Raw genomic sequence first — 13,284 nt, 5'->3', positions numbered from 1 at the left:
TGAAATAAGCCAGGCACAGAAAAAGAAATACAAAATGTTCCTCCTTATATGCGGGAGCTAAAAAATATTGAGTTTATGGAGATAGAGAGTGGAATAATGATTACCAAAGACTGGGAAGAGGAGAGGAGAGGGGGGATAAAAAAGGAACGGTTGGGTACAAAAATACAGTAAGATAAAAGGAATAAGATTTAGTGTTTGGTAGCAAAATAGGGTGGCTATAGCTAACGATAATTTATTGTATATTTTAAAATAACTAAATGAATGCAATTGGAATGTTTCTAACACAAAGAAATGATAAATGTTGGAGGTGGTTGATACCCCAATTACCCTGATTTGATCATTAAACATTTTATGCTTGTATCAAAATTTCACATGTACACCATAAATACGTACAACTATTATGTACCCATAATAATTAAAACTTTAAAATTTAAAATTTAAAAATCTATAAACAAAAAAAGAAAAAGGTAAATAGATCTACATATATATTGTCAGGCAATTTTCAATAAAGATGCTTAGCAAAATCAATGGGAAAAGACTACACATTTAAATAAGTGATGCTGGAAAAACTGGATACCCAAATGTACACCAAAAAAGTCAATCTCCTCATTATTCTATACATAAAATTAAATCAAAAGCGATCATAGGTCTAAAACATTTACAAAAATATAAAGAATCCTATTTTTGCAACTTGGGGTAGGCAACAATTTCATTACAAAGAGGCAAAAAGCACTGACCACCACAAACACTTATATGAATAAGTCTTTATCAAAATAAAAATTTTCTGTTTATCAAAAAAATGCCATTAATAAAAAAAAAAGGCAAGCCATAGACTATACAAAATGTTTGCAATACATACGTTTAACAACAGGCTCATTATCTGGCATATATAAAGAACTCCTACAAATCAACAAAAATAGACAAGTAATCCAATAAAATCACAGGCAAAATACTTGAACAGATATTTAACACACACACACATACAAAGATATATAAATAGCTAAAAATCAAACGTAAATGTGCTCAACATCATTGATCATCAGGAAAATGCAAACTAAAACCAGAAAGAAGTATCATCACACCACAAAGGCTAAAATTGAAAAGACTGACAGTACCAAATATGGGCAAGGAAGTAGAATGCCTGGAACTCTCATATACTGCTTCTGAAAGTGTTAAAGAGTACAATTTTGAAGAACTATTTGGTACTTTATTTAACAGTTAAACATACAACCCTGAAATTCTATTTCTAGGTCTTTCAGAGAAAAAGTTATAAACATTTTTGTATAGGTCTTTTTGTAAATATGTTTTCAACAGTCTTATGAAACTCCAAATCTGGAGAAAACACAAGTGTTCATCACAGGAGGATAGATAAACAAATTATGGTGCAGTCATATAATTTAACACTGCCTAGCAATATGAACAAATTACTAATACACACCACGTGGGTGAATCTCATAGATATTTTATCATGGAAAAAAAGCCAGCCACTAAAGAGCACATGTGTTTGATTTAAATGAAGTCAAACAACAGCAAAAGTAATTTATAGTGACAGAAATCACCAGTCTTATTGATGGGGTAGAGAACTGTATAGAAAGAGGCTTAAGGGAACATTCCAAGGTGAGATAAATTTTGACTCTTGTTTGGGGTGGACGTTACACATGTGCCAAAAGCCACTGAACTAGGCACTTAAAGACGTGCACATTTTACTACATGTAAATTATATGTCAATAAAACAGAGAGAATTGTAGTTTGGATGTGAGAATTGTGTCTGTATTTGTGAGGGAGCCCATAAGGCATTGCTTTATTTTCATATAACATAATGAGCATAGAACATTTCCAAATCAAGTCATGATTTTTCCTGATATTTCTCTTCCTACGTCATTACTTGTAGCATTTTCATAGCCTTGGGGGAAATTCAGTCAACAATTAACCAGACAATAAAAGCAAAGATGTTCACAAAAATATTGTCCTTTAAAAACACATCATTTTCCACATGGCTTAATTTAATCTCCTAGCAGAGGATTGCAGACACATGCCTTTAGTGGTGTGCTCAGCAATTGTAAATGACAGATGGTATAATAAAAACAAAGCAACTCAGATAAATAAATAGCACATTTTTTATTTGCATTAAAAAATGAGAATCTAAATGCTTACGTATCTGTTCAATTCTTATATGCTCAACTTTAAAGACATCTGAGAATTTATGAAAATATCAGTATCTGTCAATGTCTGCTAAAAATCATAGATTGTATCAGAAAACTACAATAAGAATTTTGTAACAAAGAAGTGCAGTTATGAATGGTTTGTGAATTTAAAAATAATCTGTGCTAATAATTGCTCTATCAGCCTGGTCCTCCAAAGTAGATAGAATTGAAGATGACACTTATGTCTGCCATATTTTGACTCTCTGGCAATATCAAATTATCATAGGAATCTTTTTTTAGATCCACCAAAAGCTTAGAGAAAATTTCTATGACTCCTTACATGAGTATTTACTTATTGTCATAAGCATGAAACAATTTACCAAGATCGGTTGTGCTTTTTGGAAAATAGTTTGGGTAGGAATGTGGAGGATGGCTAAGGGAGGGAAATGATCCCCGATAATCTGGATGGAACTGATTTAATCAGGTGGCAGGTCTCCAAAGTGCAGCTGAGGCATCTCTGAGATGAGGAAGAGATTCAGCCTGTGAACAACAGCTTCAGCCCATGACCACGATTTCCAGCTGGCTCCTCCTACCAACCATCCCTATGGAGTTTGCACTTGCCTCATCAGTCCCCACAATCATGTAAGCCAGTTCCTTGCAATAAATATTTGAATATGTATCTACTACTGGTTCTGTTTCACATATTTGTGCAGGACTGTCATGTATATACATACCAGCATCCCTGGCTGCTAACAGTGATAAACAACAATTGTACCACCCCATCCCCAGTACACACATTCCTTAATGGCCCCTAGTGGACAGTGCAGAGGTGATATACTGACTGAATCACTTGTTAGAGGTAAGGAAAAAACTACAGACAAGAAAGTTGCATCTTGCAATGATCCAATGCGAGATAATGAGAATGAGAACTGAAAGGATAAGATGGATTTGTCAGATATTTCAAAGACAGAATTAGTAGAGCTTGCTAACAAAATGAATAAAGGATTTCAGAGAGAGTGAACTGAAGATGTCAAGATTACAATTAAGGTGATATGAGGAGAAAGAACATGACCGATCAAGGGAGGAGAATCCATTCACTGTGGACTTGCCGAGCGTAAGTACCTGTTAGACATGCAGGTAAATGTTCGGTTCAAAATATAGGTCTGGCACATGGAGAGACTGAGATCAGACAGGCAGCTTTGGCGCTCTCCAGCAAATGGGTGTGGAAATTATGTTGTGAAACACATCCCAACATATCTTGCCTTTGCAGAAAATTTTGCGCACTTCTCCAGAGCTCTTTTCTTCTACTATTAAGACCAGTTTATGAGGCTGAGATTTATAGACCCTGGAGAAGATGGGGGAAAAGAATACCCGGAGAAAAAGAAGGATATAATAGATGCAAGGGTACCTTCTGGCAGAAAGGTGGGAACTGGAAATTTCTCCTGGAGCTCAAAATAAGAGCCTGCCAGAAGGAAGAGAAAATAAAAGAGCAAGTGCAAGCCTCCTTGTTTTTCCTTCTTACATCCACTACAGCAAATGCGAACCTTGGGATTAGACGGTTTGAGGGGGAAGCTGGGGTGCAGACAGAAAAGACTGAGAGCTTCGAGGAAGCTTCATGATCATCATAACACTATATACATAAGGTCCATGAGAGTAGAGTCCTTGTCTGTTTTGCTCACTGTGGTATACTTTGTACACATAGTGCCTGATACCTATTAGGCACTCAGTAAATACTTGTTGAATGAATAATTGAATTGTAGGCATCTGGGAAAGAAGAACAGAAAAGGATGAAGAAGGCACTGCAGCTGATGGGGCTGAGATAGGGTCGCTTAGTGCCAGTGAGTTCCCCAAGGGCTGTATGTGGTGTGGATGGGAATCTAAAGGCCCCATGTGTCTTGTGCCAATGTAGAAGACAGCTCTGGGGCTGGCAGGGGAGTCCACTTGGCCAGCACGGCACTGAGGGCCACAGAGCAGGCTGCTTAAAATAAGAATGCCAAGAAAGTCACAATCAAGCCTCAGAGGATGAAAAATAGTAACCCCAAGGTGGGAGTTGGGGCATCATGGGTAATTTCTTGGGTTTAAATCATGATGATAAAAGAGGCCATGAGTTACAGATGCCATAAACATTTAATAAGGACAGAGGTCAGCATCCCAAAATCACAGGGTTCATGTTATCTAAGCTCAGCAGGGGCCAATAGAAGAAGACCAGAGCCCCTGCCCCCTCCCATCAACATGGGGATGCTTAAGCTTTCTCCTCTACTCTGCTGCCATCTTTGGAAGAGGATGCGGAAAAGAGAAACTTTGGGATAGTAAAGAAACTTCTATACCAAAAGAGACTGATATAATTGATCCTGACTACTACTACCATTTTCTGCTACCAGCACAAACAGGGGTTCAAAACAAAATGACACATAATTATAGAAAATAATGTTCCCATCTTGTACACAATTTTTATCTAAATTCATATGAAAAGAAATACCATGGGACTAGATGGAAACCAAGGGAAGCGCAAGAGAGGCAGAACATTTAAAGTTAAAAGGCCAGGGTTAGAAGAGAAAATGAGGAAGAGTATTCAAAGAGAGAAGACAGAAACCAGGACAGAGGAGTGTAATGGAAAACACTGAGGGGTAAAAAACATTAAAAAGCAGGCAAGTACATTAAAAAATAATTAGCCCCTAGTGAGGCAGAGCTGGCAGTGAGCCAAGATTGTGCCACTGCACTCCAGCCCAGGCAACAGAGCAAGACTCTGTCTCAAAAAAAAAAAAAAAAGAAAAAGAAAAAAGAAATAATTAGCCCACAGTTTGGCAACTTGGTTGTTAGGTATTTTGGAGAAATTCAAAGTTTTAGTCCACATTACCCACAGGATTTAATTCAAACAGCTTAATGAGGTATTCACAAACACCCATCATCTAGCTCCAGCCTACTTCCCCAGGCTTTTCAGACTACACATATAAAAATATGCATTATAAATCAGCAGAACCAACTTTCGGTCCTGGGGCTGTCCCTAACTAGCTGGATGACCTTGGACAACTCTTTTAACTTCTCCTGGTTTCCCTTTCTTTGTGCAATCAAAACATAAAACAATTCCATTTCTAAGTTTGATTCTTAGTATTAAGTGAGCTGAATTGGAGTTTCTCCACCACTTACTTTTTTTTTTTTTTTTTTGAGTCAGAGTCTCACTCTGTCACTCAGGCTGGAGTGCAGTGGCACCATCTCGGCTCACTGCAAGCTCCGCCTCCCGGGTTCACGCCATTCTCCTGCCTCACCCTCCTGAGTAGCTGGGACAACAGGTGCCCGCCACCACGCCTGGCTAATTTTTTGTATTTTCAGTAGAGATGGGATTTCACCGTGTTAGCCAGGATGGTCTCAATCTCCTGACCTCGTGATTCACTCGCCTCGGCCTCCCAAAGTGCTGGGATTACAGGCATGAGCCACTGTGCCTGGCCTGCACTTACGTTATTCTTTTCTATCCAGGAGTGACTTCCTTATCTAGTTATCAAGACCCTATCTTCGTTTGGCTCTGAGAGCCTCCCTAGGCCTCATTTATTCATTTCCCTCTCTTATCTCATTTATTTACCCAAACTGTTTGGAATCATTAGAAAATTCCTCCTGTATATGCACATCTATCTGGTCTTTCCAAGTAGATTATCAGCTACTTCATGACTGGGGTCATTGTTTATAATATTTTATAAACTTCACTATACCAAGCGTAATGCCTTACATTCAGAAGACATCCACCAAATCATTGTTCCTTCAGTATTAGTTGTATACCACAGGCAGTTTCAATCTTTCTCTCTTTGTGTTACAGATGTGAAAGCAGTTCTCCAAACTGAACAAACTTACTAAACTAGTAAAAAGAAATCATCATTCAGCCTTTAAATAGGGGTGGTGAAGATAAACTTCCTGTCAAATATCACTGGAAAAGAAGCTGTGATACCTGCAAGCCTCGCACTGAGAGCATGCTTCTCTCGTGATTTCTCTTCAGTCTCCCTGGAATACTCAATTCTGCTCCATTTCTGCATGTAGAAATATGCTTTTTTCACCCATTTAAGTATTAGTCTAGAGGTGTATCCACAAAATCCCAACAATTCTAATGGAATTGAAGTTTCCCATTGATTCTCCAGGTTTTGTCAGGCTGAATTTCTTTAATACACATTATTATATTTGTTGGTAAAGATACAAGCAGTAGACTCTTCAGAAATGTCTTTAATTGATTTTTCTGCCTGGGATATAAGATCTATAGGGTAATGATTCTCAGTGTTCACTACCCTGAGAATAGTGCCAAAACACGGATCACGATTTTTACTATTACGATGCCACAATACCCTCTACATGACAATACCCTTCTAATTATTGCACATTTAAGTTAAAATTTTACTTCCTTTTGCTCTGCGTAATTCTTACCATTCTCAACTCTATGCTCTCCTTATGATCTCTTATGTTAAGTTATAAGAATCAGAAAACATTCTTCAAAAGGAAAGGTTTGCTTCACTTTCATAGTGGGCAAACCACAGTACACAGAGTGAACATTTTAGTGAAGACTTCTCTGTCCTTCTAAAATATATATTAGTACTTACCTGCAGTAGACCATTATAAAAATTGCCATAATTAAGAATAGACTAAAATATGAAAGTAAATAGAATACTTCCCCATGAAATAGAAGCCTTTAATGTTTCTTATCATTTGCTTACTCACTAATTTGCAAATTTCAGTAATTCACAATGGATCTCCTTATTGATGCTGGGAATTCATAAAGTTCTACTGAACCCACTAATTTCTCTTTCCCTTGTCTATAATTTATCATTGGATTGTGTAACTGCATTATTGATATTAACTGCTCTGGGAGAACATTCCACTATATCTGAAATGAGATAATCATAATACTCCTTAAGAAAAAAGAGTCATAAAATTTTACACTTATAGTTTTTCTGCAGCAGTGGTACAGATGTAAGTTTTTTAAAAATAATAATTGGTCCCCAGTGAGACAAATGCCAATTAACTGCATACTGTCTTTTGATGAAATGCAATCTTACTTCCTTCTTGCTTCTTGAATAAAGCTGCATTTTTTCCTTTTAATTAACATTTGCTTAACCTTGAAATGAAAATATATCAGTAGACTTAAAATAGTGCAAAAGGAGAAAGCATTGTATGACTGTTTAAAGCAGGAATATAAACTTTGCTTTGAAGTAAAGCATTTCTCTATGGTCCATAAAAACCTGAATGCTCAATGAGGACACTGAGGCTGGCTAGCAGCAGGTGCTAATAAATATGCATTAACTGTATGCCTGACATATGGATTTAATGTAGAGACTCCTTGGACAAGATAGCACTAGATTAACAAGTTCCATCAACAAACTATTCTAACAAAACCAATGCTCGTTTTATATAATTGATGCTGTCTTACAATTTAAGCCACCTTTAAAGTCATACAGTATATTCAAACACATTAACTCATTTATACTAGTACCCTCTGAGTCAGATAATATCTTCCACCCCTTAATTTACATATGAGTATACAACCTCTGGAACATTAAAATCCCTCCCTTGGCTTCAGAGCTCTCCCTTTATTTTACCTGGCCATGGCCTGAGAGCTAGATTTCTACAGCTAAAGTGACTTTCCAAATATACATGGAAATATTGATAGAGGAAATTATATGGTATCTGGGATTTACTTCAGAATAATCTGGGGAAGACAGGAAGCAGGTAGGAATAGAGATGATACAGGATTAGCCCTGAATAGCTAACTGTTGAAGCCGGGATGGGTACAGGAAGCAATCTTTGCATTTATAAACGTTTGAAATTTTCCATAATAAAGAATTTTTTAAGCTGAGAAGTACAAATAAATAGATAAGTAATGGTCCTTCTCAAGGTGTTTTGCTAAAGATAACAGACTTTCTGCTGTTACATTGTAAACTAATGCCACTCAGCCCCACATCAGCCACATGAATCTAATATGAAATGACTCTTTCACATATAACTGGAAATTAGCTAAGTAGCTCTGTAGTGCAGAACTTAATAATAGAAGGCCCCAAATATCTAAGATATATAGAAATAGCTAAATCTCTTGCATTTTAGTCTACTAGGAATACTCTAGTTAGAATGCAACATGACATACATACAATGATGTGTTTCTCATTGTTGCCTAGTTATTATGAAGTCAGGTAGTAAAATAAAAAGCAAAGTGAGCTCTAACTCCCTGTCTGAGATTTAACTGTGTTCAGTAAGGGCTATAACTCCAAGTTATATGCTTCTTTACATAAATGTATAACTTAAATAATCATCATGGAATGTTCTGCAAAATTACAGCTAGGCTCAGCATTTAAGGCAAAGAAGATGAAAGAGTTTCCTTCCCAAATGAAAACTACATTAAATCTTCAACTTCTGGATTCCAAATACCTTAAGACAAACCCACTAAACAGTAGTACTTTCCTTATTTTCAGAAAGGAGTTCACTGGAAACACTGTTATTCAAGAAATCAGAACTGCCTCTTTGAGACCAAGTTCTTACATAATTTTCCCAGCTTAGATGGAGTAGGTCCTTAGGATCCTGGGAAGGAATTTAATGACCAGGTACCCTAAGAAAGAGTTTCATGATCCAATTGCCTTGGGCCCACCCCTGAGACAGAAAAAAAAAAAAGGATGAAAGGCCCCTTACCAGGTCGCCACTGGGTGGAGGCCCAAAGCACGAGCAAACAACAGAACATTGATCGTGATTGCAAAAAAGACACAGAAGAAAGAAAATAAGAGACAGCAACAAGAGCATCACTGGCACCGTCACTTGCACATGTGGACATTTGTAGCTTTGGCATCTCTTTTCCAAGCAATGTTCAGAAAAATACTTAAATATCAAAACAATCTAAAGGTTCTTGGCAAGAAAAATAATAAGCATATTCTGATTTGAAGCATGGCAACATTATTAATACCACAAATGGCAACGAAAGAAATTGCAAAGACCAATATGAAAAATTTTAAAGGCAAATGTTATTTCCTTCTCTGAATTAACTCACAACATTTTCATCTATATTCCCAAAAGTTACAGTCAGATTGCTGAAGAAATTAAATATAAGCATTCACTGCTAATTTTACGAAATTTGTAACTTAAACTTCGCGAAGAGAACTTTGTGATACCTCTGATTTTTGCAAAATACAATAAATTATGGGTTCATTCTTAGGAAGGTCAGTTATATTTAATTATTTTAATTTATGTATAAGATACAGAAATGGATATAAATATGTAACTATAATGCTTAAATATTGCATGTAACTATTTTTCTAACTTTTGATGAATGTTCCTTAAAACAAGCATGAACAACTTCAGACAGCTCATTCGACTGCATCATGAACAGATTAAAATATTTGCACTTACGTGAGATAGAAGAGCCAGCTCATGGTGACATGTGACGGCGTTCCGGTTGGCTTCCATAAAATACCTTTGTGTGCGTCTTCGTTCCCGTTCTAGCTTCTTCTCCAAGGACAACTGGGATGAAGATAAGTTGTCTAAATATTTCATCATGACATCTGATATCATCGAACTGACTTGTACAATATCTGGACGAGCTTCTGCATCAGGAGTGAGGCACCTAAGATAACATTACATAATTATAACATTCTGGTCAATGTTGGGAGCAGGCCACAGAGTGTAAAGGATCAAGGTTAAACTCCACTGTGTGTCCACTATGGTATAACCTGGGGTAAGATGGATATCAAGCACAGCTTTGAGTCCAAGACTTCTCAAAAGGCATTTGGAAAGCTAAGGAAGGAAAAGGAGGCAGCACTATTCTCTTTGCACTTGGGCTGGAAGGTAAGGGTTCCAGGCTGAGCATGAAGATGCTCTTTGGGTCTCAGGATGGGCAGATGGGATCATCTTCTCCTGCACGGGTTGGCTGCTTTCTGAAATCACTGCTAACTCACTGGCAGATGAAAAAAAAAAAAAAAGCCCAGTATCTAAGCCTTTCATTAGCGTGGATATTCAAATTCTTAGACTGCAGATGTTTAAACTGCTTCAAGGTAATATTAGCAGCTGAATTATCAGCTGATCTTTTTTAAAAATCAAAAAAAAAAAAAGCAACATAAGCTAGTTTTATAAATTATATAGCTACATATTATGGCACATGGGAATGGAAATGACCTTTGTTCTCCTGGCATATAGTCATCTCCTTGCCTAAGGTTACTCTCCTGGTCCTGTATTTGCCATTACTGGAAAAGGCACCAAAAAGAAGATGCAGTTTAGCATCATGACTCAGCATGCAGGCTCTGGATCATTTTGCTGGGGTTTAAAACCTCATTTACCATTTATTAGGTCAGATCCTGGGCAAGTTACATAGCTTCTAAGTCGCAGGTAGCCCACCTGTAAAATGGGATGATTATAGTATCTACCTCATTAAACTGGTATGGTGTTTGAATGAGGTAATCTCTGTGAAGGGCACACACATTATAAAATTTCAATAAATTGAGAAGAAAATCCACACTTGTATGTATCCTCCATCCCTTCCTACATTTAACAAACACCAAGTCCTGTGACTTCTACCTTCTAAATATTTCTTGAATCCACATCCTTCCCCTGTAATCCCACAGCTATTTGGCTATTACAACATCACTTACTTGGACTACTGAAGGAGTCTCCTAAATAACACACTCATTTCTTGTCTACCTCTGGTCTGTACTGTAAACTGCTAATCAGAATAATATTCCTAAATCTGACTACATTATTTCTCTACTCAGAATTCTTCAATAGTTCACATGGTCCAATAGGATAAAATTAAAATTCCCAGAATGCTACACAAGGTCTCTCTTGAACTGGCCATTACCTTCCTCCACTCTTTCCCCTCCTCCAGCAACACATACAATGTGACTACCTGCACTTCCCCAAATAGCACCTGTCCTATACCCCCATTTGTTTGCCTATTTTATTCCATATGCTTGACTTGTTTTTCTTTTGCCAATGGTATCTTTCCCAGTCATCATCTCTTATATCCTTGCCAAAATCCCACTCTTTTTCCAGGCTCCATTAGGAATACTTTTGGACTGCCCTCGGACAGATATCCTGAGCCCCTTTTGTACATTCTTTTTGCACCATTTGCACTTAAGTACTTAAAACTATTGTAATTATTTTATTATAATGGTCTGTTTCACCACTACACAGGAAAATTCTTCAGAAGAGGGACATGTGTCCTCTTCACTATGATCTCCCAGCACATACAATGGAATCTGAGTCCTGATAGGTATTCAGTAAATGAATGAATGAATCAATGAATAAATCCACAAACAAACTCAGCCTAACATCTAAAATGTTTACCTACCTATAACCCAAAATATTTGGCCATAGACTTTTGGATTCCCAGGAACATTTCCTACCAGAAGTTCCAGGATAGCCTCGTTGCTCTGAAATGACTCCCTGCTTAGGTATTTCAGAGAAATTCTTAAAAGCAACTGAATCAGAGTAATAATACATGCTAAAGATTGTCTACCAATTATTCTGTAAACAAATAAGCATAAGATCTGGTCCTAGAAAAAATTGGGGATGTTCTCACCTCATCCACTTTGTCCCCACTCCACTCTGAGAGGCCAGATGGAAAGAATTAGAAGGATACCTTGTTCAATTACATTCATGTCATGTTTTAAGATATAAAGAATCAAAAGGGGTGAAAAATATAAAGATCCATTTGTCCTTGGAGCTGGCTGAAAGTATTAACTTTGTTAGTCCTCATGACTGCTTCTGAAGCAAAGCACCAGGCAGCTTATGCAACCAGGCACAGATAAAGAAAAATAAGGCAATTGTTTTAATAGAATATTTTATGCATAAAAGGATAAGTACTTCCTTTTAAAAAAGTAAACAGACAAGATTCTCTTAATAGTATACTGGTAGGTAAAAATAGTAATCCTGGTACTGAGCAGAACAAAAAAAAAAATAGTTATTTTCTGCCCCAAACTCCTCAGGGTTGCTAAGTTATTATCCCAAGTTGAAGGCCTATTAGGAAAGTCAAGTTTCAATAACAAATGTACTTGTATACCACATGAGCAAACCGGAAAAAAGAAAGATACTGCACATTAGAAATGCAAACTGTGTGAGCTCTACTTGACAAGGATGTGAAAAATAATGAGAAGATAGTAAAATAGAGGAAAGAAGATATATATGATCAGAAACAATATATTGTTTAGGAATGATTATAATAAACATTTCTGTCAAGAGCGATCTTCTATTTCAAAGGCTGTATCAAATTACTAAAGATTGGCTGTGAGCCTGATCTTTTGCTGAGTCATAAATGATCATTAAGAACACTTGCCTTTATGTGTCCCTTGCATCATTGCTTTAAGAAAATAGGAAATTTGAGTTTGTTCCCTAATTCTTTCAGAACTCAACTTTTTAATACCAAAAATCCAAAGCAAATTAAATATGCAATTGCATATAATTCACGATTGATTTCAGTTTTAAGTCAAATTTTCTAAAGATAAAACTTTATTTGGAATGTAAACCCAGACAATGAGGAGTCTTAAATAACTTTAAATGAAAATCAGTTTATTACAGAATGCACCCTGCAATCTTAATTTATTATCAGATATAAAATTGAATTGTCAGTTCTAACTTATTATGGCATCTTAGTATTTTGAATTAAAAGAAACCTCAAGTTAAAAAGCTCTTGCCCTCAGCAAAGCCTTCACAGACGCTGGTCTGCGAAATGTTGCTTACTATTTGAGAGTTAATGATTGTCCAGGTCTCAGATTACATGTTCTTTCTTCAGAGAAACCTTTCCCAAATTCCCAGAGTAAGACAGGTCCTTCTGTAATCTCTCATTGCCCCCTTTACCACTTTTCATCACATTTATCACAATTTGCTTTATAGACTTCATTCTGTAAATCATACAATATCATTAATAATAATAATAATAATACCTAATTTCATTGAGTGCCTACCACTTGCTGGGTACTGTGTTAAATGTGTCAGAAGCATTATCTTACTTAAGCTTTAAAACAAGCCCATGAAGTTAAGGGAGGAGAGTATCCTCATATTGCCTTATGCCCAATTTCTGCCTCCAAAGAAAGAAGTAAAAACTAAAAGGCAGAAATGGAATCCACAGGCAGACAGCCCAGCACTGCGCCCTGGGTCTGATAGTTAAGAATCAGCCCCTGAGCTAACTGCTTGT

General features: G+C 36.7%; 1 protein-coding gene across 1 annotated transcript in view; it reads right to left on the bottom strand.

The window, feature by feature from the left end:
• The window catches only part of NEK10 (NIMA related kinase 10), a 280,588-nt gene that overhangs the window by 74,526 nt on the left and 192,778 nt on the right, over nt 1–13,284 (bottom strand). Inside the window, exon 26 of the mRNA XM_030933079.1 lies at nt 9,510–9,723. Within this exon, the coding sequence (XP_030788939.1) occupies nt 9,510–9,723 (214 nt within the window). The remainder of the gene's footprint in view (nt 1–9,509; nt 9,724–13,284) is intronic.

The sequence above is a fragment of the Rhinopithecus roxellana genome, chromosome 1, assembly GCF_007565055.1.
Source record: "Rhinopithecus roxellana isolate Shanxi Qingling chromosome 1, ASM756505v1, whole genome shotgun sequence".
Lineage (NCBI taxonomy): Eukaryota > Metazoa > Chordata > Mammalia > Primates > Cercopithecidae > Rhinopithecus > Rhinopithecus roxellana.
The sequence above is the reverse complement of the archived record's forward strand: the minus strand, read 5'-3'. Positions and strand labels throughout refer to the sequence as shown.